This window comes from Peromyscus eremicus, chromosome 5 (genome assembly GCF_949786415.1).
Source record: "Peromyscus eremicus chromosome 5, PerEre_H2_v1, whole genome shotgun sequence".
Lineage (NCBI taxonomy): Eukaryota > Metazoa > Chordata > Mammalia > Rodentia > Cricetidae > Peromyscus > Peromyscus eremicus.
In genome coordinates, this window is record NC_081420.1 from 16,786,112 (window position 1) to 16,800,333 (window position 14,222).

At 46.1% G+C, this 14,222-nt stretch overlaps 1 protein-coding gene across 1 annotated transcript in view; it reads left to right on the plus strand.

The window, feature by feature from the left end:
• Positions 1-448: 448 nt before the first annotated feature.
• Kif13a (kinesin family member 13A) overlaps positions 449-14,222 on the plus strand; it is a 196,073-nt gene continuing 182,299 nt past the window's right edge. Inside the window, 2 exon segments of the mRNA XM_059263028.1 lie at positions 449-554; positions 823-913. Of these exon segments, the coding sequence (XP_059119011.1) occupies positions 500-554; positions 823-913 (146 nt within the window). The 5' untranslated portion in view covers positions 449-499.

Sequence of the window (14,222 nt, forward strand, 5' to 3'; positions counted from 1 at the left end):
GATCGCCTTTGTAAAACGCCCCTTCCCGGGTGCCCGGAGCCCGGGGCCCGATCGTCTTTGTAAAACGTCCCTTTCCGGGTGCCCGGAGCCCGGAGCCGATCGCCTTTGTAAAACGCCCCTGCCCGGCTCCCAGCTCGCGTTTGCAGCGGCCTTACATCCCGGGCGCGGCCCCCAGGGCTGAAGATGGCGACGCTGCCCGGCTCCCGGTGGCCGCGAGGGGCCGCGGTGCTGCGCGCACGGCCCGGCTCGAGCGGCTAGAGCGGCGTCTGGGCCCGCGGCCTCCTCCCGCTGCCGCGCCCCGCCCCGCGCCCGCCCCTCCCCGGGTCCGGCCGTGCCCCGCGTCGCGCTCCCCCGGGATGGCCCGCGCGCCTCGGCGCTGCGTCTCGGAGCTCTCGGCGGAGCGGCGGCGGCCGCGCTCGGGGGGCGCGCGGCTGCGGCTGCGGCGGCGGCGGCGCGGCGCTTGAAGGGGCCGCGTCGGGCGGAGCAGGGCGCCGCCAACATGTCGGATACGAAGGTAAAAGTTGCCGTCCGGGTCCGGCCCATGAACCGAAGAGGTGAGCCGCTTTCCCCAGCTCCTTTTGCATTTCTGCTCCGGCCGAGGGCGGGGGTGGGGGAATGCAACTTTGCAAACTGCTGGGCGGCGGGGGTCGGGGACACCGGGGTGGCCCGGCGTGGCCCCGGGTGGAGGCGGCGCCCAGGCTCCGGCCGCGGCCACTATATGCCCGGGGCGCCGTCTCCTTGCCTGCCGGGACGGAGCCACGCGCGCCGGCTGCGGTCGCCGATGATCCACTTTGCAACGTCTTCCTGCCCCTGTGCTTTCAGAGCTGGAACTGAACACCAAGTGCGTGGTGGAGATGGAAGGGAACCAGACGGTCCTGCACCCTCCTCCTTCCAACACCAAGCAGGGAGAAAGGTAAATCCCACCCCGCCGGCTCCTGCCAAGTTTGAGCCAGGAAAACCCGAGTGCGCTCTCCCATTGTTAGCGAGGGTGGCTTCAAGTTTGTCCCACGCTCATATGGGAAGCGGTTACAAGTGCAGGGTCCCCTCCTCTCTCTGTGTCCCTCTCTTCGTGTCCCTCTCGTCTTGTCCCCTCTCATCCAGAGCGGTGTCCCCTAGGCAGGGAAACCTGGCCAGAGTTAGCACTCCTGACTTCCAGGCTCCTAGAACATGAAGGGACCGGATGGAGCCCTGGACATGTGTAGAACAGGCCACATTTTACAGATAGTAAAACCGATGTCTGAAGCATGCAAATGACCAACCCAAGGTCTTATTGATGGAGTCCAGCGCCTGCGATTCTTACACTGGCTTATTTGCCCCCTTTAGCAGAACTGCTTAGGGATGTTGTATGTGAAAGGGGGGCCGGGAGCCGATAAATTAAACACTCGGGTACAAGGAAGGCTAGGTCTTTAAAAATCTTTAGGTTGTTGGAGGCGGTGAGTTCAGATGGTGTATGAAAGTAATGCAAGGATTTTGATTTTCAAGGAAAACAAATAGAGCCCTGATCTGGAGCTATTTAGACGCAGGGATGGGGGATGTCTAGAAGGGGGCTGCATTTTCTAGATGGCAAGGCATTTGCATTTGAAAAGTCGTAACTGTGGGATCCTTATTAATTCTTCTGTGTTCCATGCAATGGTATGGGAAAATGCCCTAAAATAATGTGAATATTTGGCATTTTTCTGGTAAGCCCCTGAGAAGAAATAGGTTGGAATTCATTTAGCATGGCATTGTAGGAGCTTGTAAAAATAGAAAAGAAAACCGAGATTCAAATTCAGCTTGGAAATGAGTATGAGTTTGTCTCTGAAAATCACCTGTTGATTGATGCGCTACATAATGAGTGAATTTTGCTCTTCAGAGTTTCCTTCAGACAGACTGTGAAGTAGGGGTTGTTACTTTATTGCTAACTGAGGCAGCTGCTTCCTTCTATAATGGAGCTGCGTTGCAGCCCAGCCTTGCTAAATTTGGGGTAAGACTGTTATGAGGGAGAAGATTGGGGATTCTTTGCTTTTAGTGTTGAGCCTAGCGTGTTTCATTCACTTTGCAAACATTCTGCTTCTCCCTGGAGATTCTTATAGTGACATTTAATGGCTAAGTTATTTTAAAGATGTGTCAAATACTTTTATAGAAATGGATGTATCCTTGGACAGTATTTTTAGACATGTTAAAATATTTACAGTATATTTAGACATATGGATAGTAGTGTAGGTGGTATATTTTATGGTGGGCATAAATAAATTTGTTGAGTAAACTATTTACAGATTTAATAGATGCCTCTATCATATATCTTTTTTTTTTTTTCAAAACTGGATCTTGTTATATTATTTCAGAAGACTATTCCTTTGGCTCTGGTTCTTCAAGGCAGCCTGGGGAACAGGTGGACTATTTTATTTACAGAGAGAGGCTTCAATTTCACTTTATGGCTTGGTACCCAGTTATCACTCATCCCTATTCTTTAAATATTTTCAACCATGAATGTGTTTGTTTGTGTGTATATGTGTGTGAGTGAGTGAATGTGTTCATTCATTCATTTGTCCGCTCATCCATTCATTCTGAGGTGCTGGGGATGGAGCCCAGATCCACGCTGGCATGTGCTCCCAACCGCTGTCATCGGCTCTGCTGGCCACTCTTAAACCCTAAGGAATGCTACTGTCATCTACTGTTGAGTGAAACGAAGCCTCAACATTTGTGTATAGAAAAAGGCTTAGTTTTGTGGAATTTGAAGAGAATTGATAATTCTGGATAGTTGGTGGTAAATGCTAAAAATATCACTTGGTCATTCTTAGGGCCACTGTATTAGATCTTTTAAGTGAAGATTTGTAGAGTATGATCTGGGCATTTATCCATTGGTATGCTTACTTGGGTAGACCCTTATCTGGAGCTGTAAGAATTGCATGGAACTGTGGGGTGCTCTATTGTTCTGGACTGACAGATTCGATTTTCCGTGTGGCAGATGGGCCATCTCTGGGTCTGCCCAGGTACTTACTGAGATAACACAACACAACAGGGCTCTGTTCAGGTCACTATGACTGTCTTTGCCGAATGAAGACACCAAGTGCATTTGGATGTCCACTCTGCAGCTGGTTTCGTATTTCTTCCAGGAACTTCCCCTTAAAGCAACAGTGCATTTAAAAATAGAAACAATTCTTCCCTTGGGCTGTGGCTTGGGAATCACATCTGTGCTTTATGGTATATTTGCAATTCATGTCTGTCGATCCGCCACCGCCCCGCCCCCCCCCCCCCCCGCCCCCGCCCCCCCAGAGCTCAGGCCAGGACAAGGGTGAGTGGGTAAAATACTGAGAATGTAATTAAATCTTCCGGGAATTCCCAGGTTTGAAGTGTAAGAAGTCCTTCCATAAATATTGGCAACTTGTCAGGTTGAGAAGTAGTGTTTTTCTGAAGTTGCAAAAAATTACCCATGCATTCATAGAAGCTCCGAATGACCGGGTCAAAGTTTTCAGTCTTACCAGTAAGAACAATGGAGAATAAATACATTGGCTTCTAGGAAAGTGAACAGGCTCCACTTTCATACCTTTCTTTTAGGGGATTGCATTAGAGGAGACCAAAAGATCAGAGGACTTCTCAGCCAAAGATGTTTGGTTTGATGCTGAAATTCCAGCATTATAACTCTGCATGGGGGCAGGTCCTTAGCTGGCCTTTCAGACCATTCATCCATCTGTAGTGCTAAGACTTGTACGGCTCATTTCTTGTCATGCCGTGGTACTGCTATTAGAGACACACTTATAAAGTTCCTGCCAGTACCAGGCTTGGCCCAGGAGGCCTCACCATTGCGAGTTGTGGGAAAAAAGAGGAAAATGTTTTACATGCACTGTGGTGATTGCAGAGGTGTGTGTTTGTCTGTGTGGACTCCGTATTATTTGTCAGTTCCCTGTTCCTGTCTTGCTGTGCACTCCCTGAGGGCAGGTACCGTGCACTGCTTCTCCTTGTGCCCAGGTCCCCACACAGCCCCGACACATAACAGCTGCCATATGACAAGGGCTATAGTTGGCACTCAAGGTAGGCAGCCTGCTGAGGTAGCCGGCATCAGGCTGCTCTTATGTAGGTTCACTTTGCAAGATGAGGCCAAAGTCCTTCATGAAGGAAAAAGTATTCCTGCAGATTTCTTCTGGGAAATTCTCTGTGTAGGACTATAGGGTGAGGAGTGGGATGCCCTGGCAAGGGAATTTGCCTTGGGTGGGGATTGAATGAGAATCCCCAGTTTATCCATATGGGTGAAATATGCTAGGCAGAATCTTCTCAGCTCTGCTGGTACCATCCTTACCTTCCCACCCTCTTACTCTATTTATTTTATTTTATTCACTTTGTTTTTTATGAGACAAGGTCTCATGTAGCTCATACTAGCCTTGAACGTGCTAAGTTGTGGAGGCTGTACTTGAACTCGAGATCCTCTGCCTGTGTTTCCCACGTGCTGGATTACAGGCCTGTGCTACCATGTCTGGCTCTTTTCTCACTTATTTATGATTCATTTTTCTGAAAGTATAGGACTATATCTGTACATACACACAGAAGCATGTATCCTGCTTCTCTATATTTAAAGAAATATTTTTATGTCTTTTAATATCAGTATAGGAAGACTCATTTGTTTTTACATCTACCCTGGTTAATAGTAGTAGTTTTAAAAGATATAAGTTGTTGGGATATGGATCTGATTCTTACAAGTATCACCAAAATAATATAATAAAACACATTTCTGAGATGTTGTTACAATTTTATGTCAGTACATTGGAAGTGAAGCTTCACAGTCTATTCCTAGCTGAAAAGGAAAAAGGGCAGTCTAACTGGGACTTTGATCCCAGCTCTTGGAAAGCAGAGGCAGGGGGATCTTTGTGAGTTTGAGGCTAGCCTGGTTTATATAGTGAGTTCTAGGCTAGTAAGGGTTAATGATGAGATTCTGTCAAAAAAAAAAAAAAAGGCAAACTGGGTAGAACATAGGCTCTTAGTAAGGGAGCATCAACATTGTTCATTTCTTACCCATTCTTCCTTATTGCAAGGTGCACAGTGGACCATGGAAAATGTATGAACGCTTCTTAGCCAACTACAGTGTGTTCCAGTTCACGCATCATATGATGTATGTTTCCAGAATGGTTCCTCTGTTAAGAAATTTTAAGTATTGTTGACAGCCATACAAAATTAGCAAGACAGGTCCCTAAGAGTCAGTAGGGTTCCACATTATGAAGTCATTTTGAGGACCCGAGTTCTGGTTTGTGTTGTTTCTCTCTCTCTCTCTCTCTCTCTCTCTCTCTCTCTCTCTCTCTCTCTCTCTCTCTCTCTCCTCTCTCCTCTGGCTTTATTACGAGTTGGTTATATGAGTGCAAGGTGAATTGAAGTTTCACTAGTCCAGGAGGGCACATTCTTCTCGCCTGATAGTGGAGTCTGGAGGAGAATGACAATGTAATATTTTCACCAGCATGTCAACATGTCTAATTTGTTTTAAATTAAGGTTCATTGAAATCAAAGAAGACTAAAAGCAATTATCATCTGGCTTAAAGTGATTTAAAAATTATTTGGGGGAACTCAGTATGGTGGTTGTTAACTGTGATTCCAGCACTCAGGAGGCCAAGGTAGAGCACCTTGAGTGGGAAGCGGTTGTGGATTACAGAGTGAGTTTCCTGCCAGCCAGGTCTAAGACTTCCTGCCTCAAAAATCAAAATAATGGCTGGGGATGTGGCCTCAGTGGTGGGGCCCTTGCTTAGCATTTGTGAAGCCTCACATTGGGTCCAATCCCCAATGCTGCCTCCCTCTCACACTTCACACTAGAATTTATATTATGAACCTGTGAGTATGCGTATATTGTAAGGGCTCATGGAAAGACACTCTAAATCATGTGCAATGGCCATCTTATTTTCTGTTCTAATTCATTTAAAAATGGTGGTCGGGACTTTCTGAGCTTTTTTCACAACTCACTAATAAGTCACAAACGTCTAGTCTAAGAAAACACAAAGTAAGATTGTGGACTCTGATTTTTATTTTTTAAATTTTATACTGTTTCTCGCCACCCCCCACTCCCCTCAACCCCACCCCCCCTTTTTTTTTTTTGGTCTTGCTGTGTAGCCCAGGCTGGCTTAGAAGTCAATGTGAAGCCCAGTTGGCTTTGAACTCATGCTCCTCCTGCCTCCAGAGTGCTGAGACTTTTGCACTGCCTTCTGGGAAATTTCTTCTGCTTGTCTTCCAAAACTTACACTCTTTTTTTTTTTTTTTTTTTTTTTTTTTTTTTTTTTTTTTTTTTTCCTTTTCTGCCATTACATATTTGATTTCCAAGATCAGCTTTTTGGGTCTATTTTTTAAAACAGCGTCTTGTTTGCTTGTGGTCTTTTCCTGTCTGAGGATGCTAATGATCATTTGCTCTGTGTAGTCCTGTCCCCCTCCTCCACAGTGCGTCATTTTGTTTGTTCTGGTCTCCTATGTCAAAGACATCTTAGCTACGCAGCAGCCTTACCTCATCTGGATTCTGGTGTCTGTGGGACAAGGACGTGGCCTTTGTCTTTTGTTGTCAGTGCTCGGCTTCTTCATTCCTAGCACTCAGAAAGCATTTTGTAAATTCTCTCTGCTGGTGTGATTGATTATTCACTATTCAAAGCTCTGCTCCCCGCCCCCCCTCCCCCCGCTTAAATGCTTAAAGGCTCCAGGTGAGCATGGCAGCTGCTTTGCATGGCTTCCAGTCACTCCCATTCATGAGGACCATTAGTTGTGCTTAGGACAAAATGCTAGGGAAGAAAACCCCCCTTTTAATCTCGGTTTTTGCATTACTATTGCAAAGATTTCACTAAGAAATTGTTTTATCCTTGTTAATTTAAATGAGAGGTGTATGCCTATTGGGCTGTAAGGGGGGGGAAAAAGGCCCTAAGATAATCAGAGTGGCACCAAGCTGGCTAGTGTACTGTTCTACCTACCAGTCAGCCGCTTCTGGCAAAATGGAGAGATAAGCCGGGCGGTGGTGGCGCACGCCTTTAATTCCAGTACTCGGGAGGCAGAGGCAGGCGGATCTCTGTGAGTTCGAGGCTAGCCTGGGCTAGAGTTCCAGGACAGGCTCCAAAGCTACACAGAAAAACCCTGTCTCAGGGGGAAAAAAAATGGAGAGATAAACGAGAAACTTGGATTGTTTTCAACTGTCAGTAAAAATTTCACATGCCGTGCACTCACATAAATTAAAGAAAATTTACAGCAATAAGTTAACCCTAATAGTAGGCATCCTAGAGACAACAACGTTTCTCAGAATTATATAACCAAAGCTGCCTTTCCCCAGATCTTCCTGGGAGCCAGAGCAGAGGTGGTGTTTAGAATTTAAAGCTATTTCCAGAACATTTTCTGCAAAGGAAACAGACTAGCTGAGAAATGGCCAGGACACACAGAAACACTCAGATCACTTTGTATCTCAACAGTGTGAGAAATTAACTAGAACCGACCCGAGTGGTCAATAAGGAAACGGTGCTGAAGTTTGTATGCAAACATTTTCAAACAATCAAGAGTTGATTTAGCTAGGAGTGGTGATACATGCCTGTAATCCCGGGGCTCTGGAGGTGGAGGCTGGAGGATTTAAGTGTTTAAAGCCATCCTTCCCTACACAGCCTGGGTTACACAACAACCTCCCTAAAAATAAATTTAAAACTAACTTTAAATAAAGAAACAAACAGGATTGTCCTGTGAGATTCATCAATTGTCTTTTAAAGGAAGATCATACTATAAAATCTTTCAGGAAATCTACACTTGAAAAATATAAAAAGAAATTCCTCTTCGAAAATTAGTTTGAATGGCATTACCACTCAAGATAGTAGCAGACAGAGCCGGGCGGTGGTGGCGCACGCCTTTAATCCCAGCACTCGGGAGGCAGAGCCAGGCGGATCTCTGTGAGTTCGAGGCCGGCCTGGGCTACCAAGTGAGTTCCAGGAAAGGCGCAAAGCTACACGGAGAAACCCTGTCTCGAAAAACCAAAAATAAAAACAAAACAAAAAAAAAAAAGATAGTAGCAGACAGAGAGTCAGGTTTTCATATCTTTCTCTAAAATTTCCTTTGGAAACAGAAGTAGTTCTTGGACTTGTTGATTTAAGGCTCAGAAGGGAAAGTGGGGTGGTCGTGCAGACTCTCTGGACTGGTCTTTCTCTTTGGAGTCCTGAGAGTATTCTTCCTTTTGCCCTTCTTGGAAGCTGTCACCCTCCCTAATCCTTCTGCCCTCTCTGGCCCGGCACTCTCAATTCTAAATTCTAAATAGAAGCCCCACCTAAACGGTCAAAATGTTAACAGCTAACTTTTTTTTCAGATTCAGAGAACTCAGGGCAAGATGGCCAGCCCCGGAAGAAGCCTGATTCCTTCGAACCCACCTAAGTCTCTCAAATCCTGGCCTTTGAGTGGTGATCAACATCACCGGTTCACACTAAAGCTCCTGAGAGCTCACGGGTGCTGATCACTTTTGTGTAGTTGCTATGAACAAAATACCTGGCGGGAACAACCAAAGTGAGAAAATGTTTATATTGTGTAACAGTTTCTGAAGGTTTCAGCCCATGTGGCGAGCAAGGCATGGCAGAGATCCCGACAGCAGGAATGTATGCCAGAGGGCAGCAGGCCGAAGGGGCGGGCTCTGACTTTCAAAGGCCCACCCCCTAGCCACCTACTTCTACTGGCCAGGCACCACTTCCTAAATCTCCACTAGTAAATTGCAACATGTAGCCTTCCTTCCTGCCCTGCTTCTCATTTCTCTGGCCACACGAGCCCTTTTTGCCCCATCAGTCCCCCAAGATGGAGCTCTCACACTGAGCTCCTTTCTTCTCAAGATTGCCGGCTCTTCAGTAAACTGGATTCCTTCTTACCAACTCCCATGTCTCAAGTATTGGCCTTTTAGTGGCTGACTTATTCTAATAACATCAGAGTACCAGAATGAGAGAAGTAGTCCAATCCCCTTCATGATTGTATCCAGGGATGATACCATGTTACCACGAGACTGGTTGTTCAAAGTCATGGATAAAGTAGAGTTATTTTCCAGACTCCTTACCGTGGCTTTTCATATTAAAGCACACTCATGTGTTTCTACAGAATTGCTTCAGTACTCGAATATCTTTGGCTTTATAAAAAGCATAATAGAAGAAAGAAAAAGTCACAACCTAACAACTCAGCCATTCTGCCTTTATCCTTGCTTCTTCGACATGAATATTTTCAATTACAATTTTGTGATATTTCATTTCATTTTCCTGCTACATGGCTTTCACAGTTTTCAGTTTGTTTAATTAAATAGTTTGTTGCGTTTCACTCTTTTTAGCCATTTCCATATTTTTAGAACTTATGGTTTTTTCTCTTAGTGATTGTATAATTGACAGTAACTGAAAGGCATAGGGGCTGGAGAGGTGCCTCAGGCCTTGAGAGCACTTACTGCCCTTGCAGAGGACCTGGGTTTGGTTTTCAGCTGCAACATGGCAGCTCATAACTGCCTGTAGTACCAGTTCCAGAGGATCTGATGCTTTTCTTCTGGCCTCCTTGCCCCCCTGCACTAATGTGAAACACACGCACGCACGCACGCACGCACGCACGCACTCACTCACTCACGCACAAATAATAAAGAAATTGGAGGGGATTTTTTTTCAAGCTTGCTAACACAAATACCCATCTTAGACATGATATACCACATATTATTCTCTTTTGTTATAATGAAGCTAAAAGTTGATGATCTTTAGAGCCACAGATGAGTGAGTTTCCGACCAGTTCCCAGGTGACCCCGATGCTTGCTGCCTGCTCTGAACCTTGCTTTTGGAGCTTCGGTTAAAGAAAAAAAAAAAAAAAACCAAAACCCCCACATCTATTAAAGCACTGCTTAGTGAAATTTCCTGGAGAACAGAAATGTTCTGTGTCCCCACTAGCCACTAGACTTACATGATTAGGAAGCCCTTGAGATGTGGTTAGTGTAACTGAGGAACTGAACTTTAAACTTGGTTTTAATTTTTGTGAACTTAAGCAGCTATGTGTGGCACGTAGGGACTGTACTGGGTAATGTAGATTAAGAGTTTTTTTAAAAAATATTATTGCTTTATGTATTTGGGAGTTTTGTCTGCACACATGTGTGCTGTGCACCATGTACATGCAGTATGCAAGAATGCCAGAAGAGGCTTTCAGATGCCCTGGAACTGGAGTTAGAGACGCTTGTGATCCACTGTGTGGATGCTGGGAATCAAATGCAGGTTGTCTAGAAGAGCAGCCTGTAGCTAGAGTTTTCCTGCCTTGCCCACAGTCAGGACAAATTTCTGTCGCCCCAGTCCCACAGCCGCTCAGACCCAACCAAGTAAACACAGAGACTTATATTGCTTACAAACTGTATGGCCGTGGCAGGCTTCTTGCTAACTGTTCTTATATCTTAAATTAATCCATTTCCATAAATCTATACCTTGCCACGTGGCTCATGGCTTACCGGCATCTTCACATGCTGCTTGTCATGGCGGCGGCTGGCAGTGTCTCTTCCCACCTTCCTGTTCTCTCAATTCTCCTCTGTTAGTCCCGCCTATACTTCCTGCCTGGCCACTGGCCAATCAGTGTTTTATTTATTGACCAATCAGAGCAATTTGACATACAGACCATCCCACAGCAGCAGCCAATGCTTTTAACAGCTGAGCCCTTTCTCTAGCTCCAAGACAATGGTTCTCAACAGTGACTGCACACTATACCCTGGGGTGCTTACAAATAGATGCCTGGTCCTACCTGCTGAGATTCTGGCTACATTGAGTGTCTTAGTTAGGGTTACTTTGGCTGTGATTAACCGCCATGACCAAAAGCAACTTGGGGAGGAAAGGGTTTATTTCTCTTACTCTCCACCTTCGAAGGCAGTCAGGGCAGGAACCTGGAGGCAGGAGCTGATGCAGAGGCCATGGAGGAGTGCTGCTTACTGGCTTGCTCCTCATGGCTTACTCAGCCTGATTGCTTACAGAACCCAGGACCCACCAGCCCAGGGGTGGCCACCCACAAGGAGCTGAGCCCTCCCACATCAATCAATCAATAATTAAGAAAGTGCCCTACAGGCTTGCCTACAGCCCAGCTATAATGGGAGCTTTTTCTCAGTTGACTTCCCTCCTCTCAGATGACTCTAGCTTGTGTCAAGTTGGCATAAAACTAGCCAGCACAGGGAGCAATAATTTACCTTGGGCACTTTTAACAAGGCTTCCCAGGTATTCCAGTGACTATCGTTTAACAAACCTCTTTCTAGCAAGCTGAAACAGCCACGCTGTTGCATCCATGGATTCTGTAGTTACTGTGACTGGGGAGTAGCCATCCCAAGCTCAACTAGTTGAATGTCCAAGGGAGTTAATAGCTTCAGCAACTACCTCTAATCAAAAATGCCTAATTAAATTGCACTTCTCTTACCTCACAAGCTTAATGCTTGCTTCTCATGAGTAGCCACTGTTGTAAACTATTAGCCTAGTTTAACAAGCCATGCTTTAAGCCCAAGGACTCTCCAGCCAGGTGTGTCTGACTGCACCCCTCAGTCGCTGTTTTACTTGAGTTGGGGAGAAAAGGGATGGACTCAGTAAAGTCTCCTGGGTGCCATGAACCTGCTGGATGCTGACTTGTGGGAAGACACGGGTTCTTTTTCCAGGTTCAGACCCGTGGGCCCCAGTGCCCTGCTTCTCTGGCCTTCTCTGGTATTCCCAGTTGGGGACCACGGGTCAGATCTGCACTGTGGTGAAGTGAGAATTCTGGGTGCTGCCTAGTACTGCTGCTGCTATGATCTGTATCTCTGAGCTAGCCACTGATGGGCCACTTTTGCCTCGAAGTCCTTCATTGATACCATTTAAGTCTGGACTAGATCATCTGTAAGGTCATGTTGGTTGTTGTTTTCCAAGTTCTAACATCTGGATTTGTCCATGTAAGATATTTAAATACAGAACCAAGTCAGACAGAGTAGGCAGCAGACAGAGTGGCTGAAATGGGCTGCCTTTGAATTTACGTCTTGTTAGCGTGTCCGGAGTCCTGAGGAGGACAGGGAGGCCATGGGCGGGAGGCTCAGCCAGTGTGCAGTAGCAGAGGCTTGAAGGTGTCAAGTGAAATAAAACAGCCCTGGCTCCAGACACCGAGGTTCTTATCATCTAGCTGGCTGGGGGCCTGGGGCGCTTGCAGATACTGCATCTGTCTCCTTTCTTGCTAGAAAGATGGCTTTTCCCTGTGCCTATAGGACATTATAAAAAACCATTTGATCTGAACCTTCTAATTAGATGTGTATGTGCGTGTGTATGTGTGTGGCTGTTTTGTAAGGTATAGAACATTATATAGGGTGTACTAAATGACATTCTCAGACTGTTAGCATAAAGCTTCCTTGGGCGGCTCACTTGCTCTGGCTGGATGGTGAGTCATCTCCCCCTCCCCCCAGAACAAGGTCTTTAGCTCTGGCTGGCCTGAAATTTACTGTATAGACCAGGCTGGTCTTGAACTCACAGAGACCTGTCTGTCTCTGCCTCCAAGTGCTAGGATTAAAAGTTCAGGCCACCATGCCCAACTCACGTTTTGTAAAAAGAAGAAAAAAGTCACTTTCTGTTTGTTTTTAGTTTTTAATAGTATGTGTATGTGTGTGGTGGGTGGTCTGTTCACATGGAGTGCAGGTACCTGAGGAGGCCAGAAGAGGACCTCAGATCCCCTGGATCTGGAGTTATAGGTGGTTGTGAGCCGATGGACATGGGTGCTGGTAATGAAACTGGGATCCTCTGCAAGAGCAGTCCATGCTTTAAACAAACCCTGGCTTGTTTTGTTTCTGAGGGTTTTGTTACAACCCTATTAAACTCCAGTTTATCCCTAATATTTCTACACTGGATCTCAGCCAAAGAGCAGAGGAGTAATGCCCACTAGTACTTACTATCTTCTGTTATGGGATAAACTCTGTGTGTGTGTGTGTGTGTGTGTGTGTGTGTGTGTGTGTGTGTGTGTGTGTGTGCGCGCGCTTCTACTCTGGTTTAAATACTTACTCCTTTTTTTGTTGTTTGTTTTGTTTTGTTTTGGACAGGGTCTCATGTAGCCAGAGCTAGCCTTGAGCTCTATGTGTAGTCAAGGCTAGCTTGAGCTCCAGAGCTTATTGCCTCTACTTCCTGTGAGCTGGAATTAGAAGCCTTTGTCCTCTTCTGTGAGCAGGATGGAGGTTGCTTCCCCGTGGCCCTTATGAGTCTGGTCTGTAGGTGTGAGGAGCATTCCTGCTGTCAGGCTCAAGGAAGGCATCTGTTTACCATTCTGTGAGGGAGGAAGCAAGTGCTGGGCCTTTCTTTCTTTCTTTCTTTTTTTTTTTTGGAAGTGGAAGGAAGCTTTTGGGGAGAGGGAAGCTTTGCCCTTTGCAGCCGGCTTTTTGTGCTGGCTCTGAGAGACACTCCCTAGACTGCACACCCATAACCCGCAACCACAGACATTCACATCCCTCAAGCTGAGAGACTCAGAGGATAAGCAGGGTGGCTGAGGGATGGTGAGCTATGCAGGCCTTCTGTTTTGAATACTTTTACAGATAGATTTATCCTGCGCTCTGGAGTTTCGTATAGTTTGTTGAAAAAGGTAAACAAGTCTTTAAAAACATTTTACATTCTAAGCTGGAGTTTAATGAAACAGTTCACAATTGACGCTCTCCGTACCCACCCATCTTACTCGCTCAGCCCGATGGAGAATGTTTAAAGATCTGTAGCTGAGGGCTGCAGAGACAGCTCAGTGGGTATGAGCGCTTGCTAATCGTCCAGAGCACCTATGACTCCGGTTCCAGGGGATCAAGGCTATGGCCCTGTCGGGGAAACTACATACACGTGGCATATGTTCACACAGACATATACACATGTACATAAATAAAAGCTAAAACTAGGAGGAGCTGAAGTGGTTTCGGTGGTGAAGAACACGGACCCCTCTTCCAGATGATCCAAGTTTGGTTTTCCAAGACCCACTTCAGGCAGCTCACAACCACCTGGAACTCTGGCTTCAGTAGAGTCTGATACCTCTGACTTCCTTGGGTACCTACTACACACATGTGCATACTCCCATACAGACGTGCACATTTACATAATTAATAAAAGTAAATTTTTGAAAAAATAAATAAAAATTTAAAAAAATATTTGCTGTTCTTGCAGAAGACCAGAGTTCCATTCCCTGCATCCGCATTGGATGGCTCACAACTACTTGTGACTCCGACTCTAAGTGATTTGACACCCTCTTCTGGCCTCTACAGACACCTGCACACACATGCACATATACACACAGATACACAACAGCATATATAC